We start from the raw sequence: 16551 nt of genomic DNA on the forward strand, positions 1-16551 counted from the left end.
TGTAAAAGTAATAAGTGTTCATTGTAAAAGTTTTTGTAATTAAAAAAAAAAATAGGAAAACTAATGTGAAAATAACATAGAACACCTCCCAAGTAGAGTCTCTATTAACTTATTTTTAAGGACTTATTTTTTAAAGAGTGGTTTTAGATTCACAGCAAAATTAGGTATGCAGATTTCCCACATACTGCCTGCTTCCACATATACAGATCCTCCCCTGTTGTCAGCATTCCCTGCCAGAATGGTAAATTTACTACAATTGGTGAACCTACCGTCCCCATAATTTTGCCTTTTCTAGAACATCATACTGTTGGAATCATACAGTAGCCTTTTCAGATTGGCATATTTCACTTGGTAATACACATTTAAATTTCTTTCATGTCTTTTCATGGCTTGCTAGCTCATTTCTTTTTAGTGCTGAATAATATTCCACTGTCTCGATATACCAGTTTATTTATACATCCACCTACTGAAGGACATCTTGGTGGCTTCCAAGATTTGGCAATTATGAATAAAGCTGCTATAAACATCCATGTGCAGATTTTTGCATGAACATAAGTTTTCAACTCCTTTGTGTAAATACCAAGCAGTGAGGCTGTTGGGTAGTGTGATGAGAGTATGTTTAGTTTTATAAGAAGCCACCAAATTGTCTTCCAAAGCAGCTGTACCATTTTGCATTCCTACCACAAATGAATGAGAGTTCCTGTCACTTCACATCCTCACCAGCATTTCTTGTTGTCAGTGTTCAGTATCTCATTCTTGTTTTAATTTGCCTTTTCTTAATGACACATGATGTGGAGCATCTTTTCATATACTTACTTGTCATTTCTATAATTTCTTTGGGGAGGTGAGAATCCCTATTAACATTTTGACATATAATTTTCAGATATGTTTATACATATCTACAAAGTGAGTTGATTTAAATCACAATCTTTCTCTTGACTTTCTCTTCTTTGCTTTAACAATAGTAATTGAACACTTTTTATATATAAAAACTAAAATGAGAGCTATCACTGACACAGGATAAGTCAGGGATGGTAAGGGTGCCATATATTTGCCTTCCCTATACAAACAGCAAGTTTTCCTTTACCTCATATTCTTTTCCACTGAACTCAGAGGAGACCTCACAATATTTTTCAACACAGGTTCTAAGAAGACAGTACTATTCAGTTAATTGTGGAATGAAAGACTGTATTTTTCTGTCTCTAACCTTGAACCTGAGATGAGGTCAAGTGGCTCCAGATATCAGAAGCAAATTGATAATGAAGATCGATCATGAGGGATTATTACTACCAGGCACCTGACACTGTAGAGCCTGATGTAGATACTTATGGTATTCTCACCCTGTCCCCTCAAGCAAAATATGACATATCACTAATGAGGGGTTTTACTTCCAGGCTACTAATCAGTTCACTTTGATTCAGTGTGTGATGCTTGCTTATAAATGAATAATCCCCCTTGAGTCTAATTAAGTTGAGTCTAGTCTATATGCTTCCTGTTGAGATGGGACCTTCCCAATGTCAAGAACATTCCTATAACTTGGACAACAACTAAGATGGGAAGCAGGAAGAGCAATTATGAGGATATTAACTGATCTCTCTCTCTCTCTTTCTCTCTCTCTGTCCAGAGTCAGATGTCGCTGACTTTGATGGCCGAAGCTCCCTTCTCTACAGGTTCAATCAGAAGCTGATGAGCACTCTCAAAGATGTGATCTCTCTGAAATTCAAGAGCATGCAAGGAGATGGGGTCCTGTTCCATGGAGAAGGTCAACGTGGAGACCACATCACTCTGGAGCTCCAGAAGGGGAGGCTCGCCCTACACCTCAACTTGGGTAGGGTCAGGCTTTGCTCCTTTCTATGTAGAGATAGCAGGAACTCCATTTCGTAGTGGGTCACAGTTCCTTATTGCCCAGGTGTATCAGGTGAAAATTGCTGGAGCTCAGTGTAAGTGGTGTTTTCCCCTTTTACATGTCAGAGAAGAAAAAATTACCATTTTGTGAAATAGTTAAGCTGTACATAGCATTCTTTGAAACAAGATAGTATTGGCAAGTAGGGAGCTCTACAAGTTCATTGCTATCATGTATCTATGTATCTATGTATCTATCTATCTATCATCGATCTATCTTTTTTAGTAATAGAATTTAATTTGAGCATATTTAACACACATGAACGTATATTTTTTTTAAACTGAGTTGAATCCTCAGCAGCTTTTTTTTTTAAAGTTTATTTATTTTTGAGACATAGAGAGACAGCATGAATGGGGGAGGGGCAGAGAGAGAGGGAGACACAGAATCGGAAGCAGGTTCCAGGCTCTGAGCCATCAGCCCAGACCCCGACGCAGGGCTTGAACTCATGGACTGCAAGATCGTGACCTGAGCTGAAGTCAGACGCTTAACCGACTGAGCCACCCAGGCGCCCCCATGAACATATATTTTAATGAAGCTTGCTCATAATCTATTCTGATTGGTATATTTATGACCAATCATAAATTGGTACATTTATGAAAGTTGAATCCCAAGAGAAAAATAGAGAAGACGCATTTTAATTTATTTGGTTTCTTTCTTCTTTCTTTCTTTCTTTCTTTCTTTCTTTCTTTCTTTCTTTCTCTCTCTCTCTCTCTCTCTCTCTCTCTCTCTCTCTCTCTTTTTCATTTGTTCTTTCTTTATCTTTCTGTTTTTCTGTCCTTTTTCTGGTTGAAGGGAGATAGAGGGTCATATGTATAGTGGGAAAGTCTAAGTTTCTAGGCAAACACAGTTTCCTTCAAGTGCCCTGGTTGTGCCAGGATGAGCCCTAAACTTGCCAAATACCAGTTAATTTGGTACAGAATGTCCTCCTGCCTTCTGTGCATTGAGGACACTGGCCTCCTGCTGTGGGTTGGCACCCAGCATGGCCTCACCACAGGCAGGCCATCATTGTAATCAACTTCCTATTCCAGGGAACAAAAGAGAAGGGAACAGCCTCCTTTGTGTGCTCAAAGGTACTTCTGAAGGAAGAGTGAAACAAGTGCTGATGGAAGGGGGCAGAATTTCCAGAGGTGCAAAAGCAAACCTAAAAGCTCTTCTGTAGAGAAAGAAACCAAAAGAAACACACACACACACACACACACACACACACACACACACACAGAAAACAAACAAACAAAAAAAACCACGAGCCCATGCTGAAGGAACAGCAAGTGCCATTCCTTATGAGAATGATTCCCTGCCTCTCATTCATATTTGTTAGCATTTGGGAAAGGGGTGGTTATTGTACTTGTGGACGATAATTATCACTAAGTATTCGCTATCAGAGTAAAGAAGAACAGTCATAGCAGAATTGAGTTTGTAAGTTCAAGTTGCATGGAAAGCTGGAAATAAATCTCAAGCATACTTTCACAATTAGGAGGAGAGACATAAGAATAAAAATTAGTGTGGACTCATCCCAAAAGCCAAACTATGTAAGCCTCTATTTTGAGTCATTTCTGAGTATCTTCTTACCCACCATGGTGAATATTGGCAGGGGTAACAGGGAAAACATCTGGAATCCCAAGTTCAATTTATAAAATTGACATCTAGTGCATTAGATTACATATCCACCAAAAGCATCCTTAGAAGCAGAATTTTACCCAGAAGAACGCAGTAAGAGGATTTGCTAGTAACCTGGTTAATTGTATTAACATACATGCAAAAGCAACTCAACAATGAATTATCTGAAGGGCGGACATACACATATTCAGCAAAAGATGTATCAGTTTATTAACTGGCCTTCGATTTTGAGGAAGGGACTGTGGATGAATGGAGTGGAGCCCCTCAACTGGCCATGCCTCAGAGAGCACTGTGCGTCGTGAGTGAAGTTACAATTATTTGTCAACGCCAGAGCAGGCACCTTCTGATGACACTCAGTCTGCCAGTTGCTGCCATTCCCAATTATGTATGCTGTCCCTCTCCAATGCTCTGCTCCAGCATACATAATCCAGTGTTGCAAACCAGTTTCACTCACAGTATTGGATGATGGAAAGGAGTAGTGTGGTCACTCAACAGAACTGTTTTCATTGCAGACACGTGCCAGCTATTTGTTATGGGGAAAGTCACATAACCCACAAGCCTCTGTTTACTTATGTAGAATCCGGGGCTAAGGAATAACTGTCTTGTAGAGCATGGACACGAAAACCAAAAATATTATAAATTAATATTCCATGTCAGTAAGTGAACCTAATGAAGGATCTCAAAGATAAGCTCTTAATATTGCTCATTTCTTCTTCAAACAATATCCAAATGCCCTGTACTCTTCTCCATGCCAACCTTCCTGAAAAGAAATGGTATATGAAATAAATAGGACCTATTCCTTGCAATGAAAAACAAGGCAAGTCTCTTTTCCCCAGATTCCATGTGCCCTGTTTTTCTAATCAGGATGGTGACAAAGTAAAACCTCATTGAGTGAATGATTCAGTAGTGAGAATATGTTCTTCATCTAGTCTGCATAGTTTGAGAATTTCTTCATCTTAGAAAATGAAATGCTGTGGATTTGATGTTCCCTGTACTTCCCTGTTTGAAGCAGCCATCTAACTTTCTTATAAATCAGTGCCAATTTGCATGTTTCTTCTCTAGAGAGACACTGCCACGTATCAGTTCCTTAGCCCTTCCTACCTCACAAATAGGCAGCAGATCTCTGGAAGCACTAAGTTAAGGGCACAAGGGATGATAACTGCCTTGATTTGCTCATAACAGACAATCTGTCATGTAGATTGCAAAAGGGCAGGACAACATTTGTTCATTGCTATAGCTCCAGAACATAGGAAAACACCTGCCTAAAAATGAATACATTGGAAAAAGGGGGTTCCATCTAAAATAGCAGGGGCTGGCACAATGCACGTTGTTACCGTTGGGCTTGCTCACCCCAAGCCTGTGCACCTGGCTCCCTCATGTGCCACTCTCTCTCCTATGATGGCGCCCTGCTATTTATAAAATCCCCACAATGTGCTAGGATCCTAGCCAATCTTCAAAGCAGCCCTGTTAGGTGAACAAACCAAATTAGCCCAATTACCCATAAGGAATATTAAGATCAAAAAGAATAAATCACTTCAGTTTACACAGTTAGCTATAAGGTATCGCCACTGTTAAAATGTATTATATCCAATCCATTTTTTTCACTGTTATGTTCAGATTATAAAATATATGTCAGTTTTAGAAAATCTGAAGAAAAAATAAAAATCATTATATTTAAGAAAAAACAGTCACTTGAAATCCTATAATTCAGTCATCTCTGCTATTAATGCTTTAGTATATTTTTCAAATGTTTTTTCTTAAATATTTATATAAACATTTTACATATTATACAAAATTCATGTTCTTTCTATGTTGCCACACAGCCTCCAGAATAGAAAGAATTCATGTTATGCATGATCATGTGTACCTCTTAATATTTTAAATTTTGTAAAAGAAATGAATCAAGAATAGAAAGAAAGAAGGAAGAGATGGATGTGAGGGGGGAGGGAGGAGGGGGAGAGAAAGAGAGAGGCAGAGAGAGAAGGAAGGAGGGAGAGAGAGGGAGAAAGAGAAAGAGGCAGAGAGGAAAGGAGAGAAGGAAGACAGGGAGGGAGAGGGAGAGAGAGAGGGAGAGAGAGAAAGAGAGACAGAAATAGGCAGAGAGGGAGGGAGGGGAAGCAGGAGGGTGAGAGAAGGAATAAGGGAGGAAGAATCCAAGAATCCAAGATAGTGGGCTAAAGGATAGTGCTAGGCCAATGAAAGAGGTAGTTGTTTTTTTTTTTTTTTTTTTTTGGTTCTTTTTCTTGTTTTGTTTTTTTGTTTTTTTGTTTTTTTTTTCCCTTCCCAGCTCTCATGGGCATTCCAGCAGCCTTTCCTTTAGTGACAGTTCTCCAGTGTGTGTCCTTATCTAATCTGAGACTTTACAAGTCAGCAATTCAGGAAAAGAGTGGAGGGGTTCAGCACCATGGACAGCTGCCAAAGCTCCTGCTTGGGAGTCCTGTGGGCTGTGGTTCTTTCCAGGTGATGCTCTTTCCTGGTTGATTCACATTGCCTAGTTACCTCTACTGTGACTGACTTGGACAGGTCAGTTCTATGGTGAAATTGACCTAGGTCAACCCATTTAATTAATTTCTTAGGGTAAAGCAATATTTTTTTTTCCCTAAAAGTATTAATGGGAAAGAGATTTCTTCTCGTAAGGAGATTATAGAGACTCCTTTTCTCACTCTGTACACATCTCATTCACACTACCTGTGGCAGTCTGCCCTCTGCAGAATTCCATCGGCACAAACCCACACATACAGGTGGGAGAATCAAAGAGCTGAGATATTACATGACTGGGAAACTGTTGTAAGAACTAAGCAAGACATCAATAGTACATGTTGGTCATTCATCCTTACAAGAGTTCAGTGCCTTTGAACTGAGGCAGAATGTGCAATGTGCAGTAAATACAGCAGTAGTAAAGTGAGAATCCTGAAATAGCATAGACACACGTAAAGCAGTGTCCTTGGGGGAGCAACCATAGGGTTCAGAGGCCAGAGCACTTGATTGAATATTCAATTTATTGTCATATCTGGAGATGTAGGTGATAGATCTGCATATTCTCCAAAAAGTAAAATGGATGTTTACTATACTTTTTTGAAATCTAGACATTTGAATAAGCCAACCCACATGTATTTATAAAATGTTTATCATGTTTCTGAGTTGGTACTGAATACCATGGAAGATATTTTAAATGTTGCCATTTTTGAGAGCCTGCACTTATGCCATGTACCAGATACATTAAATACATATTTAATTTAAAATCACATGATAGTCCTAAAAAATATCCAAACCCATTTCCAGATGAAGGAACTGATGGTCAGTGATGTAGTCAGTTGCCCAAGATCACACAGTTGCATTATGTTAGACCTTGGATTAGAACCCTCTCCAGTCCTACCCCAATGCCCTGACATTAATAATTAAGATGTTATAAACCTTTATGAAATAATTATATATTAAATATCATGAAGTCCAAGTTCATATGTTAAATTGTGACAATGGAAGGATCAGGGTGGGAGAGAGGAGCCCAGAAAAGCATTATGGATGAACCCCAACTTACCTGGGCATTTTATTATGAAAAATAGAGGAAGACAGGTGTTTCAAAGTATCATGGGGATAAGGTGCATCCATTTTTCATAAATTTTGTCACTAATGTAGTAACAATTTGTTGAACAAGTATATTAAATCAGATTCTAAGCTAGCCACTGGGGGTTAAAAGTTCTATTTACCTGTCCCTATATTCAGGGAGTTCTTGACCTGGTAAACTAATTATTTCTATTTACATTCTACCTTTTTAATATTAATTTAAAAATATAATTATGTATTATCAAAACCATATACCATAACTGTATTAAGATAGTGTTTTTATGAGGATTTTAAGTTACAAAACAGATGAACATAAGGGAGGGGAAGCAAAAATAATATAAGAACAAGGAAGGGGACAAAAAACCTGAGACTCTTAAGCATGGAGAACAGAGGGTTACTGGAGGGGTTGTGGGAGGGGGGATGGGCTAAATGGGTAAGGGGCATTAAGGAATCTACTCCTGAAATCATTGTTGCACCACATGCTAACTAACTTAGATGTCAATTTAAAAAATGAATTAAATAAATTTTTTTTTAAAAAAAGATAGTGTTTTTTAACATAGCAGCAGTCACAGAAGATGGATACACATTAGGGGTCGGACTTGAACAACCATCTCTAAATCTGGCAAGTGTTTTATTGAATGAATTTTAGAAATTTCCTAACGATTAAAGAAGTATGTTTCATTGCTTTAGTGATACATAAATATTTTCTCTGATTTGAGAGTCAAATCCACCGGTATCATGTGGCTTACTGTTAGCTTCTTGTTTGTTTTGTTTTGTTTTTTTAATTAAAAAATTTTTTTTTTCTTTTTTTCCAGAAAGTCTCACTTGAACACTTAGGAAAATATTCATTAGCCCTGCATCTTGCCAAACAAGGGTCTTTATAATACTGGATAGCCTATGGAGTTGAAATTTGCCTTCTTCTAAATCTTAGTCTTCCCCCTTAGTGTTGCCCCATGTTTCTTTTCCACAACTTTTTGCTTTCCATCCATCAGACTCTTTCCTGCTAAGCTAAGCTGCATAACTTACACATGTGTATGGTGGGATGCAGAAGGTAAGAAATGAGGGTGAATGGGAGTATCTTTTTTTTTTTTTTCCAATAAGGGTAGTAGTGAGAATATTAGTGTTGGAATAAGATAGAGCTGGGTTGTAACCCTAACTCTGTGTTCTTGGGTGAGTCACGTGTCTTCTTTGACAGAGCTTTTTGCAGGGTTTTGGTCAGGAACGATTGAAACAACATGTATAAAGTGCTCACATTATGTGAGAAGTTTATAATATAAGTGAATACCGATGTTGATAATCTGAAAAATTAAAGGTGGAAAGGTCAGTTCTGAAGGTCAGATGGAGGCAGGCATTAGAGACTTCCATACGAGTGGCCACCTATTTCCTGAACAGTAAATGAAGCCCTTTCCACGAGTGACTTTTTGCAGAAATACAATCCGAAACAAGAGTTCCCTTTCCCTTTTGCTCAGGTGATCTGAAGTTCGCCAATTGTGAAAGGTGATGTGGCATCTATGTTTGAACTGCTAACATAAGACCAAGCAAGAAGATCCAAACAAAGACGACTTTGGGTGAAAACCTAGTGATAATGTGTGCCCTTAGACAGAAAATGTTAAGTCTAAGGGTGGAGAAATTGGCATGCATATCCACAGTATGTTGGCAGGGGACAAAGATGAGAAATTAAATCATAAATATTTTGGAAACATTGCAAGCTTCCTGTAAAAATTGCTACTTGCTTTAGGGCCTTGAGAATATTTACATTGTTTCATTTTAAATGTATCTCAAACCACATGAAAACAAGTGGTTTTTTGTTTTTGAGTAAAAGGTTGTTTTATTCCCTAACATGTTCCTGGCCTAAAAGGTAACTTCTGCATATTTTTGTCTTTGACCTCCACAGTTGCCCATGGGCATTTTTATCTTGCCTTAAGAAATTAGAAACTACTGAAAGCTAGTGGTCGAACCTCACTTGCCACTGAGGAAAAACTTGAAATATGTATTTCAGGATAAAGAGTTTGATAATCTCTTGAGAATTAAGTGTTTCTTAATTTCTAATAATGGACATGTCTTGGTAAGATAGAACATTTCCTAAGACTAACATTCATCTTTCTTTATGGTAACATCTAGTGTAGGTACAATTCAAAACGTCCTTCTTGATGAATTTCAGAAATTCCCTGTTTCCCCAATTGTTTAAACAAACTAATTTTCACTCAGTTTGTTTTAATACAAGATTTCTGAATGTTAGCGTAGAATGATTGATGGAGGTGTGGGTGAAATTCATTCACATCCTCCACTTTTTTGTTAATAAAGAAGTAACTTGTACTGCAGGGAATAGTCAGTAATTTATACATCACTTCTATATAGTTTTCAATGAACCAGGAATGCATGATAAGGAATTTGTTTGTAATGAATTTTATTATTTTTCTCATTATCAAAGATAGTTATGCCCACTCTAAAAACAGCGGAAAAAAAAAAGAAATCAAAGCCTCTTAATATTTTAGTAAATGCATTTTTTTGTTTATTTTCACATAGTGCTTATCTGTTTCCTTTCCATACTTGTTACTTAGTCCTTATATATACTTTTCTATCCTACCTTTTTATAATTTATTTTAAGTTTTTTTAAAATATTTATTTATTTTGGGGCACCTGGGTGGGTCAGTCGGTTGGGCATCCGACTTCAGCTCAGGTCATGATCTCATGGTCTGTGAGTTCGAGCCCCGCGTGGGGCTCTATGCTGACAGCTCAGAGCCTGGAGCCTGCTTCCTGTTCTGTGTCTCCCTCTCTCTGGCCCTTCCCTACTCACACTCTGTCTCACTCTTTCTCTCAAAAAGAAATAAACATTAATTGTTGTTAATGTTTATTTCTTTTTGAAAGAGAGAGAAAATCCCAAGCAGGTTCTACACTGTCAGCACAGAGCCCAACATGGGGCTTGATCTCATGACCATGCAATCATGACATGAGCTGAGATCAAGAGTCAGCGGCTTAACTAACAGCCACCAGGCTTCCCCCCTGCCTTTTTATAATTTAAATCAGGAAGGTGCACACTATTTAATACCCCTTTTATTAAATGTTATTTTTTAATGTTATCAAAAAATGGCAGTTACTACTGAGTATACTTTTGAAATGATATAAATACTTTGTATGTATTATTTAGATTCATATGTAATATTCCATCTGGTGATTCTGCCTAAGTTTACTCAAAGTTGTTTTTTTTTTTTGTCTCTTTCCAAACGATTGGACATTATCTCTAATATTTAAATTATTAGATATTTTTAAAACATTCATATTTTAATTTTAGTTAGTTTTTTTTTTTTAGAAGAGACTTCCAGAAAGTAGGTTACTAAGTAAAAAGTTATGAACATTTTTTAGTTCCTAAGTATGTATTGATTTTTTTTTCAAAAGAATTGGTGGGATTTTCTTTTGCATTATTTTTGGGCAATAAATAAATTTGACCAGGAAAGTAAACAATGTAAAGAAGGAACAATGTTAATTCACCTTTGAGGGCAGGTCAACAAATTGCTATAAATATTCATGAAAATTTCATAACCTATATTGCATGAGAAGATAAGTGTGTTAATTAAGGTTCATGTTTTCATTAGGTGCAGTAAGACAGAAGTAGCTGCCTTTTATTTAAGAAGATATACAGTGTTGTTCCTCTGAAGTTTTAAAATTATGAGCAGGATTATTGGCTGAAATAGCAAACTTGGTGCAGTAAGATTAGGGTGTGGGAGAGGAAGGCTGACTTTAATGTTGATGAGGGTATGTACTGATGGGATTACAGAAGCTACTTCCTCTTCCCAGGTGTTCTGAGGCATGACAGTGGTGGTGATGGTGGTTCCAGTGGATAGAAGTAGGTAGACTATGGTGGTAGCAGCCAACTTGGAAATTTACTCCTTGAAGTTTCAGAATTTAAAGATCCCAATATACATGCCCAGAGAACCTTGATCCAATCAGGGTAACATATAAACTCATCCAATTTAGTATTACATTTGGAAGTTGTACACCTGGTTTACTTAAAAAAAAAAAAAATCACCTAATGATTTTAAAACAACGGATCAGGGACATATAGTTAGCCATTTAAAAAGACAAAATAGGAGTGGGGGGTGCTGGGTGGCTCAGTCAGTTAAGCTTCTGACTTTTGGTTTCAGCTCAGGTCATGATCTCATGTTTGTGAGTTCGAGCCATGCATCTGGCTCTGCACTGACACAGGGGAGCCTACTTGGCTCTCTTGTTCTCTCTCTCTCTCTCTCTCTGCCCTTCCCCTGCTTGCTGTCTATCTCTTAAAATAAATTAAAATACACTTTAAAAAGATAAAATAAAGGAGGAACTCTACCTTATGTCATATGCATCGGAATAAAATTCAAATGAAATGAAGTGGAAAAAATGGGAGAATTCTTTAATGATCTCAAAATAGAAGGACATTAAAGTATAACAAAAATACATAAAACAAGCCATAAATGAAAAAGAAAATGGTGGCTTTTTCAACCAAGAATGTCTGAATGACAAAAAAAATTTAAAAATAGAAAAAAAATTTAAAGTGAAAGCAAAAAACAAAGAGCAGCAACAAGGTATTGGCACCATTCACATTACAGACAATGGACTAAATACAAATTGATAAGGAATTTGACACAAGAAATAGGCAAGAAGTGTGAGGAAATAGTTCATCAAAAGGAATTAAAAATGAAAATATTTTCAAAATCATTCACTTTAAGGGAAATGTATATTAAAATTGCTCAGAAATATACTGTTTTTATCTATTAGGCAGAATTCCAAAAGCTTGAACATATTTTCTTGACAAGCCTGTGCAGAAGAATCACTCTCATAACTTGCTGGTAGGAGTTTGAATTGTCACAACTTTCCTAGAGGACAATTCGACAGTACCTGTCAAAATTGCATATGTGAAAACTTTTGACCACCAGATCCTTACCTAAGAATGCATGTTACAGAAATCCAAAGTGCTGTCTACACACATCCAAAGTGCTGTCTACATACAAGGTATTTGAGAAGTTTTAAGTATCAATAATAGAGAGACTGCTTCAACATTTATTCATAGGAAACTGGTTAAAATGCATATCACATTTATCATTCAATGGAATGCTATGCGGCTGCAAAAAAGAATGAGGCAGCTTTTTATATACTGATGTAAGAAAACTCCAAGGATAAATTAAGAGAAAATGAAAAGGTACACAAAAGTCGTGCACTGTATTTCATCATTAAGGTAAAACATTAATGAGGAGAAATAAAGAATATCTTTGCATATATATATATGTGTGCATATGTGGGTATATAGTCTTGCATATATTGCTATATATGCATATATTTAACGTGTGTATGTATTGCATTTATATAAAGTATATACGTACATATAAGTTATATATACATACAGAGTGCATATATATAAAGTATATATATGTGTATATATAAATAAATTGTGTGTGTGTGTATACACACACACTGGCTTGCATATGCCTCAGGTTTTTCCTGGAAGGAGAAAGAAGACATTAATAACAGCAATTCCTTATAGGACATATATGGAAGATTAGCATATGGAGGCAAGGATGGAGGAAGATTCATTACTGAATCCAGAAAGTTAAAATATATATATAGTCACTTTGACCCATTTGTAATTAAATTCACCTTTTGAAGCTGGAATAATAGTACAGAAAAAAAATATTTAAATACTTTGATTTAATCATTATCCTTGGCTTTATTAAAGAACTCAGTATATCTCCAAAACCCACCAAAAGCAGCACATAGAATAAATAAGTAGGAAGAAAGGAAGTTCCTTTTCCTTCTTTTTTTTTTTTTTTCATTCTGTGACTTGCAGTGGCATTACATTTTCAAATGTTTAATGTTTGTGACTTACTGTTTAGAAATAATTGTTACATCATGCATTTTTAATTTTTAAGAAAAAAATTGAGGCCCATACCAAAGTGAAATCTCTACTATTAATTTCACGTGGCTTATTACCTGGAACTAACTGTTTATAAGGCACACTAAGTTTCCTTCAATAGTTCATTAGCCTTTAGAAAAATTTTATTTTAAAAATAAAGGGTGTGTGTGTGTGTGTGTGTGTGTGTGTGTGTGTGTTATGGGGAGAGAGAGAAAAAGAGCAAGATAGAGAGAGAGGGAGATGTTCTCTCTCTTTCTTATCTCATCACTGGTACCACTTTTCATGCATCTGCTCAAGGAAAAAAAAAAAAAAAACTAAACTAAAAGTCATCCCTAGGGGACTCTTCCTTTATTACTTCCCCCTCCAATATCCAAGGGAAAATATCCAAGTGAAGTTGCCACATGTTAGCTCCTTATTACACTTGGAAATGCATCCTTTATGCCTTCTCGTTTCCTAAGCCCCTGGGTCCCCCATCTGATTACTGCCAGTCTTACTTGCCTTCTGATCAAATTCTCATACAGCTGCCAAAATAATCTTTTTTTATATAAGAGTAAGCAAACAACAACAACAAAAATTCCAAGACGCTCCTCTCTCACCCTCAATGTGATTTGAGTTCCTAATAAATTAATAAATTGCTTTCTTAGATGTTAATCTGAGTTAGTAATCTCTGATTTACTAATTCACCACATGCCCATTTCTTAAAGGTAAATGAAATGCATGGTTATGTCGCACACACTAGCACACTATTCCCAGATGATATAAGCCAGGCTGGTGTGGTCATGGCACACTGCTGCGTGAACTCCCCTATCACATTCCCCTCTATCTCCTAGCCTTGGCACGTGCTTCTCCTGGCTCTGTGGGGGTGTTCCTTCTTCCAGCCAAATCTTAAACCTGTCACTGCTCCGTTGGAGCTTCACAGCTGCCTAGCCTGCATTTGCTTGGCTCCTGGCACTAAATGCTATATACCGGCAGCATACTTTTTATCAATTTACTTATTGAGAGACTCCACATTAAGACTTCCAAGGAGGGAAATGAGCCTTTTAACTCTGTATCTCCTTTATCTCCTTTATATATCACATGCCACTATATATCACTATAGCCAGCACAGGTAGATATCAGTGCCTTTTTTCTTTTTAATATTTATATATTTATTTTTGAGAAAGAGAGAAAGTGAGCACATGGCATGTAAGGGAAGGGCAGAGAGAGAGAGAGGGAGAAAGAGAATCCTAAGCAGGCTCTGTGCCATTAGCACAAAGCCCGATCCTGGACTTGATCCCATGAACCATGAGATTATGATCTGAGCCGAAATCAAGAGTCAGATGCTTAATCCACTGAGCCACCCAAGTACCCTGGTATCAGTGCCTTTTTATGGAAGGAAAGGAAGAAAGGGAGGGAATAAGGAAGGGGAGAAGGAAGGAAGGAGAGAAAAAAGAAGGAATGGAGAAGGTGAAGGGAGGAGGGAGAAAGAAAAAAATATCTTTTAATCGTTAGCATAATTTCACCAATGGCAAGAACTCAAACAATGTGGGATAATGAACAAATCAATGAAATAATGTCAGCTATGAATGCACCACCTATCATTTTTCAATTACAATAAGTTTGATGCCCACCACCACCCCCATATGAAGCAACCAAGTGTTATGAAGGAAGCAGTGCCTTGGGGCCATAATGAAGGTGGGAGTGAGCAGCCTACGGGGGAAATGGCAGCTCCTGCCCCCTTAATGCCACACTGTTGAGCATGCTGTTACAGCGCTCTGGTAAAACATGACTTAGAAGAGAGGAGGAAGACATTCAGCTTTCAGTTTCTAAGGGGACCGAATAATAAAACACTCAAAAACTTGAAAGTTTATATATAAGTCATAATTAATTGCATTTAACTGCTCATTTAGCTAAATCTGAGCTGTTCTAAGGAAAAATGCTGTAATCTTTTGGACAAAAGGTACTGGCAGGAACTTCCATAAAAATTGGAAGAGGGACATGGTGGGGGGCGAACAAGCCCAACTTGATGGAAAAATATACTTCTTCACCGGAATCTCTCATGGTCCCTCTCTCCTGAGGGCTGTCCTCCAAGCTCCATTTCGGTTGAATCAATGCCTATGACCCATACTATTGTCAGAGTAAAAAGGCTCAAGTGGACCTGGATTTGAACGCTGGCTACATCTCTGGGTCATGGGTGCTTAACCTCACTGATCCTCAAGTTTCTTATTTGTGAAATTCAGGTAATAATTTTCCCTAAGAGGATTAAAGATGAAGGGTATAAGCTTCCTACTTATGTGCTGTTCGTATAATATAGTAGGCACTTGAAAATGGCAGCGGATGTGACGATTTCCTCATCGTTGCCTTTGACCGCAGACTTAACCTAACTCAGTGTGCCCATTGCCTTCCCTTCACTTCTCCAGAACCCACTTTTCCTCCAAGGCATAACTCAAGATTCGTTTTCTTCATTCAAGAGTCGTTCAAACACATCGTATGTGTATTATCTCTAAATGTGATACCCTCTGTTTTCGATATGATCGATGACCATTAGGATATGGTTTATTTTATTATTTAATTGTTCACATTCTGCAAACGTGTCCTTTCATGTCTACAAGGGGATGTGTTTATCATCTGACCTAGATTTTGTTCTTTGAATCTGTGGGCAAACCTTGTTATTCCCTTACAAGCCCAGCACGGTCCTGGGCCTGTAGAGGGAGAATCATGGTTGACCGTTAGGATATAGAGCTGACATTGCTTGCAGAATGTTCCCGTACTCAAGACTGCCCTTGTGCACAGATGCCATCCCGTCTTCCTCTCTCTTTCACAGATGACAGCAAACCTCGGCTCAGCAGCAGCCCACCCTCAGCCACCCTGGGCAGTCTGCTGGATGACCAGCACTGGCACTCGGTCCTTATCGAGCGGGTTGGCAAGCAGGTGAACTTCACGGTGGACAAGCACACGCAGCATTTCCGCACCAAGGGTGAGGCTGATGCCCTAGACATCGACTATGAGGTGAGTTGACTCTCCCCGCAGGTCCCCAGGCCCCTTGCTCAATATCAGTAAAAATTGGCCAACAGAAGAGCAATGGAGAGAATTGCTCAGGCAGCCTTCAGTGGAAGAGTCCAAGGAAGGCATCTGACCCATGAGTGTGGGGTACATGCCTTGGCAGTAATGGGGCATTAGCAAATTGCGTGCATTTTAAAATCAGGAAATCTCCTTCTTCACTTTTATAGATGTGTTCTGCTTGTAGCCTTCCTGGATCACTGTGTAGTCTTGTAGTTACACTCAGCTGCACTGTTTTCAAAAATCAATTTTGAGAATAGCTAGGGAGATACAGAAATTATACTAATACAATATTATTTGTCAGTAATACCTGGATTTAAAAAAAGAAAGATAAACAAAATCCAAAGGAATCTGAAATCCACATGATATGCACTTGTTTTTAACCTTCATTCCTATGCAAACTTTTGACAATACATGTGGACAGTTGGTTCTTTCTTGTTTTCTTATACAAGAGGCACCAAGAAATGCACCAGACTTACAACACAAAGAAGATTGCACACAATTCTGCAACTGGCAGCCAACAGTTATCCATCTTGGCTAG

General features: G+C 37.8%; 1 protein-coding gene across 3 annotated transcripts in view; it reads left to right on the plus strand.

Annotated features, from left to right (window-relative positions):
• Positions 1-16551, plus strand: part of CNTNAP5 (contactin associated protein family member 5) — an 810836-nt gene that overhangs the window by 372490 nt on the left and 421795 nt on the right. For all 3 annotated transcript variants that reach the window (XM_058715579.1, XM_058715580.1, XM_058715581.1), the window contains exons 5-6: positions 1625-1828; positions 15775-15959. In XM_058715579.1, coding sequence (XP_058571562.1) covers positions 1625-1828; positions 15775-15959 — 389 coding nt within the window. The remainder of the gene's footprint in view (positions 1-1624; positions 1829-15774; positions 15960-16551) is intronic.

Source organism: Neofelis nebulosa, chromosome 2 (genome assembly GCF_028018385.1).
Source record: "Neofelis nebulosa isolate mNeoNeb1 chromosome 2, mNeoNeb1.pri, whole genome shotgun sequence".
Lineage (NCBI taxonomy): Eukaryota > Metazoa > Chordata > Mammalia > Carnivora > Felidae > Neofelis > Neofelis nebulosa.